General features: G+C 41.1%; 1 protein-coding gene and 28 non-coding genes across 29 annotated transcripts in view; 2 read left to right on the plus strand and 27 right to left on the minus strand.

The window, feature by feature from the left end:
* Nucleotides 1-3,015: 3,015 nt before the first annotated feature.
* Nucleotides 3,016-3,134, plus strand: Trnal-caa (transfer RNA leucine (anticodon CAA)). Its single transcript has 2 exons — nucleotides 3,016-3,053; nucleotides 3,089-3,134. It is a non-coding gene; the product is annotated as a tRNA-Leu (tRNA).
* Nucleotides 3,135-4,549: 1,415 nt separating this feature from the next.
* LOC145913762 (low-density lipoprotein receptor-related protein 2-like) overlaps nucleotides 4,550-12,156 on the plus strand; it is a 70,051-nt gene continuing 62,444 nt past the window's right edge. Inside the window, exons 1-6 of the mRNA XM_083001515.1 lie at nucleotides 4,550-4,610; nucleotides 5,856-5,975; nucleotides 6,154-6,267; nucleotides 6,566-6,685; nucleotides 7,066-7,176; nucleotides 7,508-7,627. Of these exons, the coding sequence (XP_082857641.1) occupies nucleotides 4,550-4,610; nucleotides 5,856-5,975; nucleotides 6,154-6,267; nucleotides 6,566-6,685; nucleotides 7,066-7,176; nucleotides 7,508-7,627 (646 nt within the window). The remainder of the gene's footprint in view (nucleotides 4,611-5,855; nucleotides 5,976-6,153; nucleotides 6,268-6,565; nucleotides 6,686-7,065; nucleotides 7,177-7,507; nucleotides 7,628-12,156) is intronic.
* On the minus strand, nucleotides 8,138-8,209 carry Trnaw-cca (transfer RNA tryptophan (anticodon CCA)). Its single transcript has one exon. It is a non-coding gene; the product is annotated as a tRNA-Trp (tRNA).
* On the minus strand, nucleotides 8,287-8,358 carry Trnaw-cca (transfer RNA tryptophan (anticodon CCA)). The gene has a single exon. It is a non-coding gene; the product is annotated as a tRNA-Trp (tRNA).
* Nucleotides 8,436-8,507, minus strand: Trnaw-cca (transfer RNA tryptophan (anticodon CCA)). The gene has a single exon. It is a non-coding gene; the product is annotated as a tRNA-Trp (tRNA).
* Nucleotides 8,585-8,656, minus strand: Trnaw-cca (transfer RNA tryptophan (anticodon CCA)). The gene has a single exon. It is a non-coding gene; the product is annotated as a tRNA-Trp (tRNA).
* Nucleotides 8,734-8,805, minus strand: Trnaw-cca (transfer RNA tryptophan (anticodon CCA)). The gene has a single exon. It is a non-coding gene; the product is annotated as a tRNA-Trp (tRNA).
* On the minus strand, nucleotides 8,883-8,954 carry Trnaw-cca (transfer RNA tryptophan (anticodon CCA)). Its single transcript has one exon. It is a non-coding gene; the product is annotated as a tRNA-Trp (tRNA).
* Nucleotides 9,032-9,103, minus strand: Trnaw-cca (transfer RNA tryptophan (anticodon CCA)). Its single transcript has one exon. It is a non-coding gene; the product is annotated as a tRNA-Trp (tRNA).
* On the minus strand, nucleotides 9,181-9,252 carry Trnaw-cca (transfer RNA tryptophan (anticodon CCA)). Its single transcript has one exon. It is a non-coding gene; the product is annotated as a tRNA-Trp (tRNA).
* Nucleotides 9,329-9,400, minus strand: Trnaw-cca (transfer RNA tryptophan (anticodon CCA)). Its single transcript has one exon. It is a non-coding gene; the product is annotated as a tRNA-Trp (tRNA).
* Trnaw-cca (transfer RNA tryptophan (anticodon CCA)) lies at nucleotides 9,478-9,549 on the minus strand. The gene has a single exon. It is a non-coding gene; the product is annotated as a tRNA-Trp (tRNA).
* Nucleotides 9,627-9,698, minus strand: Trnaw-cca (transfer RNA tryptophan (anticodon CCA)). Its single transcript has one exon. It is a non-coding gene; the product is annotated as a tRNA-Trp (tRNA).
* Trnaw-cca (transfer RNA tryptophan (anticodon CCA)) lies at nucleotides 9,776-9,847 on the minus strand. The gene has a single exon. It is a non-coding gene; the product is annotated as a tRNA-Trp (tRNA).
* Trnaw-cca (transfer RNA tryptophan (anticodon CCA)) lies at nucleotides 9,925-9,996 on the minus strand. The gene has a single exon. It is a non-coding gene; the product is annotated as a tRNA-Trp (tRNA).
* Trnaw-cca (transfer RNA tryptophan (anticodon CCA)) lies at nucleotides 10,074-10,145 on the minus strand. The gene has a single exon. It is a non-coding gene; the product is annotated as a tRNA-Trp (tRNA).
* On the minus strand, nucleotides 10,223-10,294 carry Trnaw-cca (transfer RNA tryptophan (anticodon CCA)). Its single transcript has one exon. It is a non-coding gene; the product is annotated as a tRNA-Trp (tRNA).
* Trnaw-cca (transfer RNA tryptophan (anticodon CCA)) lies at nucleotides 10,372-10,443 on the minus strand. Its single transcript has one exon. It is a non-coding gene; the product is annotated as a tRNA-Trp (tRNA).
* Nucleotides 10,521-10,592, minus strand: Trnaw-cca (transfer RNA tryptophan (anticodon CCA)). Its single transcript has one exon. It is a non-coding gene; the product is annotated as a tRNA-Trp (tRNA).
* Trnaw-cca (transfer RNA tryptophan (anticodon CCA)) lies at nucleotides 10,670-10,741 on the minus strand. Its single transcript has one exon. It is a non-coding gene; the product is annotated as a tRNA-Trp (tRNA).
* Nucleotides 10,819-10,890, minus strand: Trnaw-cca (transfer RNA tryptophan (anticodon CCA)). The gene has a single exon. It is a non-coding gene; the product is annotated as a tRNA-Trp (tRNA).
* Nucleotides 10,968-11,039, minus strand: Trnaw-cca (transfer RNA tryptophan (anticodon CCA)). Its single transcript has one exon. It is a non-coding gene; the product is annotated as a tRNA-Trp (tRNA).
* Trnaw-cca (transfer RNA tryptophan (anticodon CCA)) lies at nucleotides 11,116-11,187 on the minus strand. Its single transcript has one exon. It is a non-coding gene; the product is annotated as a tRNA-Trp (tRNA).
* On the minus strand, nucleotides 11,265-11,336 carry Trnaw-cca (transfer RNA tryptophan (anticodon CCA)). The gene has a single exon. It is a non-coding gene; the product is annotated as a tRNA-Trp (tRNA).
* Trnaw-cca (transfer RNA tryptophan (anticodon CCA)) lies at nucleotides 11,414-11,485 on the minus strand. Its single transcript has one exon. It is a non-coding gene; the product is annotated as a tRNA-Trp (tRNA).
* Nucleotides 11,562-11,633, minus strand: Trnaw-cca (transfer RNA tryptophan (anticodon CCA)). The gene has a single exon. It is a non-coding gene; the product is annotated as a tRNA-Trp (tRNA).
* Trnaw-cca (transfer RNA tryptophan (anticodon CCA)) lies at nucleotides 11,711-11,782 on the minus strand. The gene has a single exon. It is a non-coding gene; the product is annotated as a tRNA-Trp (tRNA).
* Nucleotides 11,860-11,931, minus strand: Trnaw-cca (transfer RNA tryptophan (anticodon CCA)). Its single transcript has one exon. It is a non-coding gene; the product is annotated as a tRNA-Trp (tRNA).
* On the minus strand, nucleotides 12,009-12,080 carry Trnaw-cca (transfer RNA tryptophan (anticodon CCA)). Its single transcript has one exon. It is a non-coding gene; the product is annotated as a tRNA-Trp (tRNA).

Raw genomic sequence — 12,156 nt, forward strand, 5'->3', positions numbered from 1 at the left:
CCGAAGAGCACAAACAAAACCTCCACATTTTCAAGTTACTCGCCCTCGCACAACCAAAGATTCCTTTTTTCTTTGAGTTCATTTGAACCTACTCAACCGTAACAGCTGCCTTTCGTGGCTCTTTTGTGACCTCTGGTTGTTTTGGAAAATAAACTCAACCGGTTACGTATAGTATGTGTGCAACGAACAAAACCAATTTCTTTTAGGCCTACGCTTCAATCACTTTTTGTAACAGAGACAATTAAAGCGGGGCATATACTGTTGTAACTTTTGATATTGACACATTTGGATAAAAATTGGAAATACGCATGTAGCTATGTTTTGTCACCATGATTAGTAAATTATATGTAGCATTCTAAAAATATTAATGTTCTCAGAGATATGCATGTGCTCACACAAATACGTAGAAACGTGAGTCATTTTCCAACAAGCAACGAATGACAGCTTTTTTTGTCGTCCACCAGAAACGTTCGAGGCCTTTATCATATTACATTCCACGCAAACGTTTATCCCCTTTTGTGCCTAAACTGCCTTTAAATAAAATAGAAGCTTTATGGCCAAAGTGTGATTAATAAATAAAAACTGGATCAAAGAACCAAAGGCCCCTGGCAAGCTGTCGATCGCACACCGTATCAATAATTATAGGCCTATATTAAAATCCCAACAAAGCGATCTTTAAACAGCTCAGATGGATTTATTAAGAGAAAAATATATTTCGCCTAGGTTTTCGTAACCTTTTTGCGTTAGACTCTTTCCTTTCTGTTTTTCCATTTTGGCAGTTTTGGTTAATGGAGAAACTGATGATGCCGTTTTAGGCGAAATATATTTTTCTCTTAATAAATCCATCTGAGCTGTCTAAAGATCGCTGTGTTGGGATTTTAATATATACTTTATTGCCAAGTATTTTTTTAATTGTACCCCTGTGTTTCGAGCGCTGCGTGCCACAAATATCGACAAATTTGTCCTTTGTTATCATAAACATATAAACATTGCTAAGTTGTTCCTTTGCATATAGTTTCAAGCTAAAAGTAACTTAATGGTCTAACGCCATGTTGTTTACATCCTCGAAACTGCGAGATAGCATGCTCGGTGACAAGGATACATCCTTTCCGTGTCGTCACAACCCGCTGTTTACCCGGCGATCTTTCGAAACATCGCAGTTTTTAGTATGGGAGATAACTCTTCCGCACTTTGAATGACATGACGCTCACCGTTATACCGGGCTCGGGTCACGAACCGGAAGGACGAGTTCATCCCCTCTGTGATTCGCAACTTTCACAGAGGCCGATAGTGAATGGACAGGAAATGGTCTGACCATGTCTCCATTAATCGTGACGCTCGCTGACGTCATCACCGCATTTGCTAACATGAGAAAAAGGAAGCCGAACCGTGAAAGTGAAATGTTGGTAAGGTTCCGCATGGTTAAACACCCAGAACAGAGAAAAACACAGCGTTTAACGTTGTCATGATTTATTACAAGTAAAGTGGGTGTTTAATCAAGCGGAACCGTACCAACCAAACATGGACGTTATCATGAAAACAGGGACAAAATATAGAGGGACGTTGGATAATATACGATAGCTACCAAACTTGTAAACCTTTCTTATTACCTACAGCTCAGCTCGAACACAATATTTTTGCCACCAAAAATATTTTTTGGTTTTTGTGGAGTGGGAAAAGAGTTGTTTCAAATTCCATAAGAATCGGCTATCATCCTATCACCGATGGGTGTAGTAGGCTATAGGGGCCCATTGTCATATTATTATGTCTGTACACTGGAACAACTTTATGTTTGAAGAAATACACGTTTGAGGGTACCACAGAGTGCTTCATTTCACGCACGCAGGAATCAACAATGAAACTAGTACAGTCGAAACTGCTGCGAAGAAACGACAGAGATGCTTGATGGTTTTATACAAACTTGTACACATATGTTGTGATATTTTAATGCTTATGGACACGAGACCAAAAAACATGTGTTCACCACGCAATACAAGTAACTACGCCGCAACTCAAGCACGATTATTTGCGGCATATTACGCAAAACACGTAGCTCTGGCACGCGTAGGCCTCAATTACTCTACCGTGGGGAATGTACGTAGTGTGGAGTATATAAAGACGGATATGCGTGATTTGCTGTTTTATTTATGCATGGCTCAGGATTTCTGTTCACACAAAATTAAATCGTTTGTATTTTTCGCAAAAACTACGACAAGATACAAAATGGCATGGATAACGACAAAACTAAATGCATCTTTTGTACTTAAATGTACAGAACAAACACAGCACAACTGCATTGTCGTCGTTCCTTCTGCGCATGCGCGTTGCGTTGCGTGAAGGAATGCTGGGAATTTAATTTCCAAAATCGGCAGAATGTTGTAACATTGTTTGAAATCTGTCATCGCCAAAATCCAACAACAAATTACAAACCCGACCAAAACAACACCACATGAGTATATTGTGTATGGCAGTATTAGTATGTTGCAAGTTTCAGAGTGTTGTCGATTAGATTGCAAACCGAACATATATTGTTATTGCTCAGATGATGTTGTACTATATATAAGCACTGGAGACAATACTGTGTGTTAAGGAAGCTAAACACAGAGCTGCTCCAACATCACAAAAGCTGATCTGATGAGGCCTAATATGTAGAAAAAGTGGCCTTGTATGCAGTTGTATCATACGATTATTATAACGAATACAAATCAACATTTACAGTAAACGTTTAAATATTAAAACGAATAACTTTTTTTAGTGATAGATCTGAGTTTGGTTTGTTATAAAATTAAAACACATGAACCGGTGTGTGCAGAATCTTCTACAGATTAGTAAATATCGCAGGGCAAATGTCAAAAAAAAATAACACCAATCTGTTTACTTCAAACGTTTATTAAAACAAACAGAAAATGTGATAATCATGCGGTTTTAATCAGCGCGAAAACTAAAATGCGTCTGATTTTTCGTCGCCCCCTCCAGAGATGGACTTACCCGAATTACTGCGCCCGTAGGTGGCAAGTCAGGATGGCCGAGTGGTCTAAGGCGCCAGACTCAAGTTGCGAAACTTCGCCGCGCTGCGGTGTTATGGGTGTTCTGGTCTCCGAATGGAGGCGTGGGTTCGAATCCCACTTCTGACAAATTCTGTTTTGAGATTTCGAAAGCACATATTTGTCAAAATTTAACAAAAACATGTTTGGCTGAAATAAACAAAGATGATTGCAGTGAAAAAAAAATACATTTGAAGTCATGTATTTGGAATAAAATGTATAGCTTTGAGAAGTAGTATTGCCTCTGCTTTAAAATACCAATGTTGCATGTTACTGATAAGATTATGTACCAAGAATAAAAAACTATTTGCGAGCCCGGCCAGAACTTAATAAAAAGTTTGGGGCAAAGAAAAACTGCAGTATTGCCATTGAACTTTTGCCCAGCGCTCTGTATATACAGTTTACTCATGTCTGGTCTACGTATGCATTATATGTAGTTTTATTCATTTGCGATTTTTATAACAACACAAAGATTTCAATTTAAACTTTAGGGCAATGGTCGCAACTAAACAGATGCGTTTTACATGCAGGAAAGCACCCTCGTGACCCGGAAATAAATATTTGTGGAGCAATTAGAGATCGGTCGTATAGTTTGTGTGCATTTAATTTGTTTGTTTACCTCTCATAAACTTGGAACAACTTACGTTAGCACAATACGTATCACCCAATCGACACCATTCGTTCCAAGCGCTCTTTGATGCGTCACAATTTAATTACTTTGCACCTTTGTAGTGCAGGTAGAATGCAGTGCGTTAAATTCCGAACACACTGGTACGTATTGTACGGTGTATTTGTACTTGCATAGACAACACACGATTTGCGCAATTCCTTTGTCCCTTTAACATTCATAAAATAGCTTTCAACGAAATTTCGGACATTTTTGTACGATTGTGGATGTCGGTACAGTTGTGTTTCTGCGTGGCGACATTGGAAGTGTTTTTTGAGTGCTGTCAATTCAACGCGTGTTGCAATTAGGCAAGGACTAGAAATAAATAAATACTCTAAGACTCAAAGTTACGTAATAGTTTGTCACAATATTTTGCTACATATTGCTGGGAAATCAAAAATTGTTTAAGAGTGGTCGACGATGAGCGTCAGTCTAATATTTTATTTTGGAATCTCACAGAAATAATAATTTCGGTGACAATTTGCTGCTGATGTATCATATTTACGTCCTTACATGTAACGACGCTTGCACTATTAACTTGTAAAAAAAGCTGTTAGTTTAAAAATAATTCACCTGAAAAACGACACTGCGTCAATCTATTTGTGCATGCTCCAGTTAACTCTGTCGCCCTAGTTTACTACGGTTTACCTCAAAACCTCTCCCGGATTCACCCCTATTAGGTTTCACGTATAACAAGTGCCATAATGTTGTGTTACCACCGCATTGTCGAAAGCATCTCGGTCACATCCAGTTCTAACTTGGTCGTTATTTTCAGCAAGTTTGTTTTTTTCAAAACATGAATGATTTTTTTTGTAATTGCTAAATTTCAATTTGCAAAATGCGGTGGATCGCACAGACTGCATTTCTGTTTGTTTTGATCTCTGGTGCAGTTTCTCAAGGTAAGTGAAAAAATGAAATAACGAAAAAACATGAATAAAGCCTGCTGTACATGGCAGACGAAACTTAGGAAGAATAAAGTATACGTTAATTTATGCCAGAAGTGCAGTCTTGTTTAAATTGTTTAATACAAATACACGATAACACTTTAGTTTTTGCGTGTTCGTGTATTTTGGTCTGTTATTAAATCAAATCCGACGTGTAAAATATTTGATTTATTTCAAAAAGTTTATTGCGTAAGTGAAATTAAATATAACCATGTGTATACCAGTGTTGAAAAAATTCTAATACGAAGATTGCATGCAAATATAGCGAAGCCAAATGTACGTCTTTGAGTTTGCACATTTTCAGCGGTCACAACAAATGCCAAAATGTTTCAAATAAATTAAATCAAATTTCACTTACGAAGCAAGTAATAGAAACGCTATGCGACATACAGAATCGCTGCGAAGCTCAGTCGAAAAATAGAAAAGCAATAGCCTGATAAAACTATAAATGTTATTGAAGCTTATTTAAAACGTGTTTTCCTCATGAAGAATCGCGAACGGCCGTGGGATCACGGCCTCTCGATGTTTTGCATGTCACAAGTCCGGGGCGGCCATCAGGCGAACTAGGCGCCGCCTACCTTCAGGGGAAGGGCGTTCCGAACCTTTTCGGCACAAACCAAGCAAAAAGTTTCACAGTCATGTTTAAAGGGTCCCTTAAATTGTATTATTTGATTGAAAATTGCCCGTTTTATTTTTTCCAAACTTTTAACTTATATTTTTTTCGCATATTTTTTTTGTGTAAAAACTTATTTTTCAGATAATCTTGTATTTTTCCCGCCATTTTTGTAGCAGATTTTTCTGTCGGTCGGCAGCGAGTATGCGCACTTGCTCATACATTTTTGGTGAATTTACTGCCTGCTTCTTTTAATACATTGCAACAAGAAAAGCAACAAAGCTACTTTAATAAAACTAATTGCGAAGAAAAAAAAACCCAAAGCTGGTGGACAAATTACTGACTTATGAAAAAGTAGGGTTTTTGAAAAACTAAAAATAAATTATTATGATCGCATAATTTCAGTTGTGACAGTCTGGCTAGGTGTAAGTTGTGCATTGCAAGCTTTTAGCTAGTTCCACAGTTTTATTGTTTGTGGTCAATTGATTTTATAACCCTAAGTAGTCTTGTCATTTTACTATTCTTATGTATGCAGTTACACATTTACATCCTGATTAAATCCACAAAATTTAATGATTTTTTAATAGGATGCCAATCTGATGAGTTCCAATGTGACAGTGGACAATGCATTGACCAAGACTGGGTGTGTGATGGCATAACAGATTGTCAAGGGGAAACTCACCCAGGCTCTGATGAAAAGGACTGTCGTAAGTATGATTTTATTGCAAAGTAATGTCTCAGAAAGGTTTGAAAACTTTAGAAAGGAGTTTATCATAAAAAACACCTATTACTTCAAGCCAACAGTGTGCAAATGCAAAGATGGTGTAATTTTTTGTTTAAAACTATCTAACCTGGCTGAAAAATGATGGTTGTTTTGTGATTAAGCTGTAAACTGTGATGATGATGAGTTTTTGTGCTCTGACAACACTTGCATTTCGAACGTATTCAAGTGTGATGGAGACAACGATTGTCCAGATGGAGCTGATGAAAATGGATGTCGTAAGTCTTAGTAAAGTTGAATATCTCTAAATAGGTCAAAATAGTATAGAATGAGGCTTTCTTACTTTTTTTCTGGTTTTCCATTCACTTGACATTTTGTTAAATTAAATTTATAAAATAAACCATTAGCAAGTTTGTTAAAATGTGATATGTGAAAAGCTTAATTGGAACAAATAAGTAGTTGAAACTGTAAATTTCCATGTATGCTATTTTTAGTTATTTAACATACCAAATATTGCAGTTTACAACGTCTAAAATATTTTATGGCCATTGTTGACTCCTGCATTCATTTGTTTAGCTGACACTGAGTGTGGATTGAGTCAATGGGATTGTGGGAATAACTACTGTATTCCTTTCAACTTTCTGTGCGACAAAATTGAGGATTGTCCAGAGGGCAACGATGAGCATGCTGACTGTGGTAAGGATTAAATGCATATCTAGATGCTGACATAGTGCAAAAAATAATAAGTAGTATACACAATATAATCATTGTCAATCAAAGCATTATAAAACAACCAAACAACATAAAGAAAAATAGTGACACCAAGCTGCACTGAAAAGACCTAGTAGTGGCCATTTGTTTGCAGCTCACATATTACTTAAAACTGGTTGTGTTGTGATTTCAACATAGAATGTGAATTATATAATCTTACCAAAAATATAGCCTATTATTGTCAATGAGAAATGCAGATGAGCAAAAAAAAGGCATTTCGCATTCACATTGCTTAAAGATACAATCAAAACGTTTGTAAATGAATTTCAGAACAGTTATATAATTGTGAACCATGTACCTTATAGATTATCCAACCTGTGATGAGAGAACTTGTGAAAGTGGAATGTGCTACACCAACGACCAACGTTGCGACGGAACTTTAAACTGCAGAGATCAGACTGACGAGTTCAATTGCAGTAAGGATTTATTACTTAATATCGTGTTTTATGGTATTGCTTGGCATTTTAATAAATGCACATTTGGGGATTCATGGAACAGTATACAGGCATTTCCATTGACAAAACATCAACCAATTTCCAACACTTAATCAAATCCTATGTATAATTTTTTTTGACACTGTACTAAAAGATGGGCCAAAAAGAGCATATGAAAAGTTTTTGCAAATCATGTGTAGTTTGTGCAAAAAAAGACTATGCAGATGAACATTGCATAAAATAAATAAAATGCCATGAACACCCAATCCCCCTTTGTTGAAACATGTAATCATAATGTCTTATATTATTTCAGCATCCATTAGCTGCCCATCCGGTCAATTCCAGTGCGCAGATGGGAAATGCATTCCACAAAGCTTCGTATGCGACACATGGGACAACTGTGGAGACCGCAGCGACGAACCGGACGATTGCGGTGCGTAAAATGTTTGACAATTCGACCAAACCATGTTTGCACTGTACGGCCAAATTCGGCCAAACCACATTATGTTTTCTGTGTAAAACCATCATGTAGCCTAGTTGCACGCGAAGGCATTCCAGGTGGTACGCGAGCACCTTTCCGTAATTTGCGGATATAGTGCGAATTGAAAAAAAACGTAAGTGATTCCAAAATATTTGTTACTTCATCCCATAGGTTACTTAGTAACACTCAACTAGGTGGTACGCGTCGAAATTGTTTTACCTCCAAGTGGTACGCAACCACGAAAACGTTGCGAATCACTGATGCAGACGAAAACGAAGTGCAAAAAGCAGAAAACGTAGCTTCACGGCAATGGTCAAGGCTTGGATGTGTGTTGTTAAGCAAACTATGATCTGGATCAGACGCCCTACCGTTGCGCCACGGAGTCACGCACTTTAACGATTACACTGGTTAGAATTGTCGACGATAATCGGTCGATTTAAGGGATTTTTCAAACAAAAAGCTTGACCCCGACGTGATTTGAACACGCAACCTTCTGATCTGGAGTCAGACGCGCTACGGTTGCGCCACGGAGTCACACACTTCATGGGTTCCACTGGGTAGATTTATCGGCGATAATCGGCCGAATTAAGCGATTTTTCAAACCAAAAGCTTGACCCCGACGTGATTTGAACACGCAACCTTCTGATCTGGAGTCAGACGCGCTACCGTTGCGCCACGGAGTCACACACTTCATGGGTTGCAACGGCTAGATTTATCGGCGATAATCGGCCGAATTAAGCGATTTTTTAAACAAAAAGCTTGACCCCGACGTGATTTGAACACGCAACCTTCTGATCTGGAGTCAGACGCGCTACCGTTGCGCCACGGAGTCACACACTTCATGGGTTGCACTGGGTAGATTTATCGGCGATAATCAGTCGAATTAAGCGATTTTTCAAACAAAAAGCTTGACCCCGACGTGATTTGAACACGCAACCTTCTGATCTGGAGTCAGACGCGCTACCGTTGCGCCACGGAGTCACACACTTCATGGGTTGCAGTGGGTAGATTTATCGGCGATAATCAGTCGAATTAAGCGATTTTTCAAACAAAAAGCTTGACCCCGGCGTGATTTGAACACGCAACCTTCTGATCTGGAGTCAGACGCGCTACCGTTGCGCCACGGAGTCACACACTTCATGGGTTGCAACGGCTAGATTTATCGGCGATAATCGGCCGAATTAAGCGATTTTTTAAACAAAAAGCTTGACCCCGACGTGATTTGAACACGCAACCTTCTGATCTGGAGTCAGACGCGCTACCGTTGCGCCACGGAGTCACATACTTTAACGATTGCACTGGTTAGAATTGTCGACGATAATCGGTCGAATTAAGCGATTTTTCAAACAAAAAGCTTGACCCCGACGTGATTTGAACACGCAACCTTCTGATCTGGAGTCAGACGCGCTACCGTTGCGCCACGGAGTCACACACTTCGTTGGTTGCACTGGGTAGATTTATCGGCGATAATCGGTCGAATTTAGCGATTTTTCAAACCAAAAGCTTGACCCCGACGTGATTTGAACACGCAACCTTCTGATCTGGAGTCAGACGCGCTACCGTTGCGCCACGGAGTCACACACTTCATGGGTGCACTGGGTAGATTTATCGGCGATAATCGGTCGAATTAAGCGATTTTTCAAACCAAAAGCTTGACCCCGACGTGATTTGAACACGCAACCTTCTGATCTGGAGTCAGACGCGCTACCGTTGCGCCACGGAGTCACACACTTCGTTGGTTGCACTGGGTAGATTTATCGGCGATAATCGGTCGAATTAAGCGATTTTTCAAACCAAAAGCTTGACCCCGACGTGATTTGAACACGCAACCTTCTGATCTGGAGTCAGACGCGCTACCGTTGCGCCACGGAGTCACACACTTCATGGGTTGCACTGGGTAGATTTATCGGCGATAATCAGTCGAATTAAGCGATTTTTCAAACAAAAAGCTTGACCCCGACGTGATTTGAAAACGCAACCTTCTGATCTGGAGTCAGACGCGCTACCGTTGCGCCACGGACTCACACACTTCATGGGTTGCACTGGGTAGATTTATCGGCGATAATCAGTCGAATTAAGCGATTTTTCAAACAAAAAGCTTGACCCCGACGTGATTTGAACACGCAACCTTCTGATCTGGAGTCAGACGCGCTACCGTTGCGCCACGGAGTCCCACATTTCATTGGTTGCACTGGGTAGATTTATCGGCGATAATCGGCCGAATTAAGCGATTTTTCAAACCAAAAGCTTGACCCCGACGTGATTTGAACACGCAACCTTCTGATCTGGAGTCAGACGCGCTACCGTTGCGCCACGGAGTCACACACTTCATGGGTTGCAACGGCTAGATTTATCGGCGATAATCGGCCGAATTAAGCGATTTTTTAAACAAAACGCTTGACCCCGACGTGATTTGAACACGCAACCTTCTGATCTGGAGTCAGACGCGCTACCGTTGCGCCACGGAGTCACACACTTCATGGGTTGCACTGGGTAGATTTATCGGCGATAATCAGTCGAATTAAGCGATTTTTTAAACAAAAAGCTTGACCCCGACGTGATTTGAACACGCAACCTTCTGATCTGGAGTCAGACGCGCTACCGTTGCGCCACGGAGTCACACACTTCATGGGTTGCACTGGGTAGATTTATCGGCGATAATCAGTCGAATTAAGCGATTTTTCAAACAAAAAGCTTGACCCCGACGTGATTTGAACACGCAACCTTCTGATCTGGAGTCAGACGCGCTACCGTTGCGCCACGGAGTCACACACTTCATGGGTTGCACTGGGTAGATTTATCGGCGATAATCAGTCGAATTAAGCGATTTTTCAAACAAAAAGCTTGACCCCGGCGTGATTTGAACACGCAACCTTCTGATCTGGAGTCAGACGCGCTACCGTTGCGCCACGGAGTCACACACTTCATGGGTTGCAACGGCTAGATTTATCGGCGATAATCGGCCGAATTAAGCGATTTTTTAAACAAAAAGCTTGACCCCGACGTGATTTGAACACGCAACCTTCTGATCTGGAGTCAGACGCGCTACCGTTGCGCCACGGAGTCACATACTTTAACGATTGCACTGGTTAGAATTGTCGACGATAATCGGTCGAATTAAGCGATTTTTCAAACAAAAAGCTTGACCCCGACGTGATTTGAACACGCAACCTTCTGATCTGGAGTCAGACGCGCTACCGTTGCGCCACGGAGTCACACACTTCGTTGGTTGCACTGGGTAGATTTATCGGCGATAATCGGTCGAATTTAGCGATTTTTCAAACCAAAAGCTTGACCCCGACGTGATTTGAACACGCAACCTTCTGATCTGGAGTCAGACGCGCTACCGTTGCGCCACGGAGTCACACACTTCATGGGTGCACTGGGTAGATTTATCGGCGATAATCGGTCGAATTAAGCGATTTTTCAAACCAAAAGCTTGACCCCGACGTGATTTGAACACGCAACCTTCTGATCTGGAGTCAGACGCGCTACCGTTGCGCCACGGAGTCACATACTTTAACGATTGCACTGGTTAGAATTGTCGACGATAATCGGTCGAATTAAGCGATTTTTCAAACAAAAAGCTTGACCCCGACGTGATTTGAACACGCAACCTTCTGAACTGGAGTCAGACGCGCTACCGTTGCGCCACGGAGTCACACACTTCGTTGGTTGCACTGGGTAGATTTATCGGCGATAATCGGTCGAATTTAGCGATTTTTCAAACCAAAAGCTTGACCCCGACGTGATTTGAACACGCAACCTTCTGATCTGGAGTCAGACGCGCTACCGTTGCGCCACGGAGTCACACACTTCATGGGTGCACTGGGTAGATTTATCGGCGATAATCGGTCGAATTAAGCGATTTTTCAAACCAAAAGCTTGACCCCGACGTGATTTGAACACGCAACCTTCTGATCTGGAGTCAGACGCGCTACCGTTGCGCCACGGAGTCACACACTTCGTTGGTTGCACTGGGTAGATTTATCGGCGATAATCGGTCGAATTAAGCGATTTTTCAAACCAAAAGCTTGACCCCGACGTGATTTGAACACGCAACCTTCTGATCTGGAGTCAGACGCGCTACCGTTGCGCCACGGAGTCACACACTTCATGGGTTGCACTGGGTAGATTTATCGGCGATAATCAGTCGAATTAAGCGATTTTTCAAACAAAAAGCTTGACCCCGACGTGATTTGAAAACGCAACCTTCTGATCTGGAGTCAGACGCGCTACCGTTGCGCCACGGACTCACACACTTCATGGGTTGCACTGGGTAGATTTATCGGCGATAATCAGTCGAATTAAGCGATTTTTCAAACAAAAAGCTTGACCCCGACGTGATTTGAACACGCAACCTTCTGATCTGGAGTCAGACGCGCTACCGTTGCGCCACGGAGTCCCACATTTCATTGGTTGCACTGGGTAGATTTATCGGCGATAATCGGCCGAATTAAGCGATTTTTCAAACCAAAAGC

The sequence above is a fragment of the Ascidia mentula genome, chromosome 9 (genome assembly GCF_947561715.1).
Source record: "Ascidia mentula chromosome 9, kaAscMent1.1, whole genome shotgun sequence".
In the NCBI taxonomy this organism is placed as follows: Eukaryota; Metazoa; Chordata; class Ascidiacea; order Phlebobranchia; family Ascidiidae; genus Ascidia; species Ascidia mentula.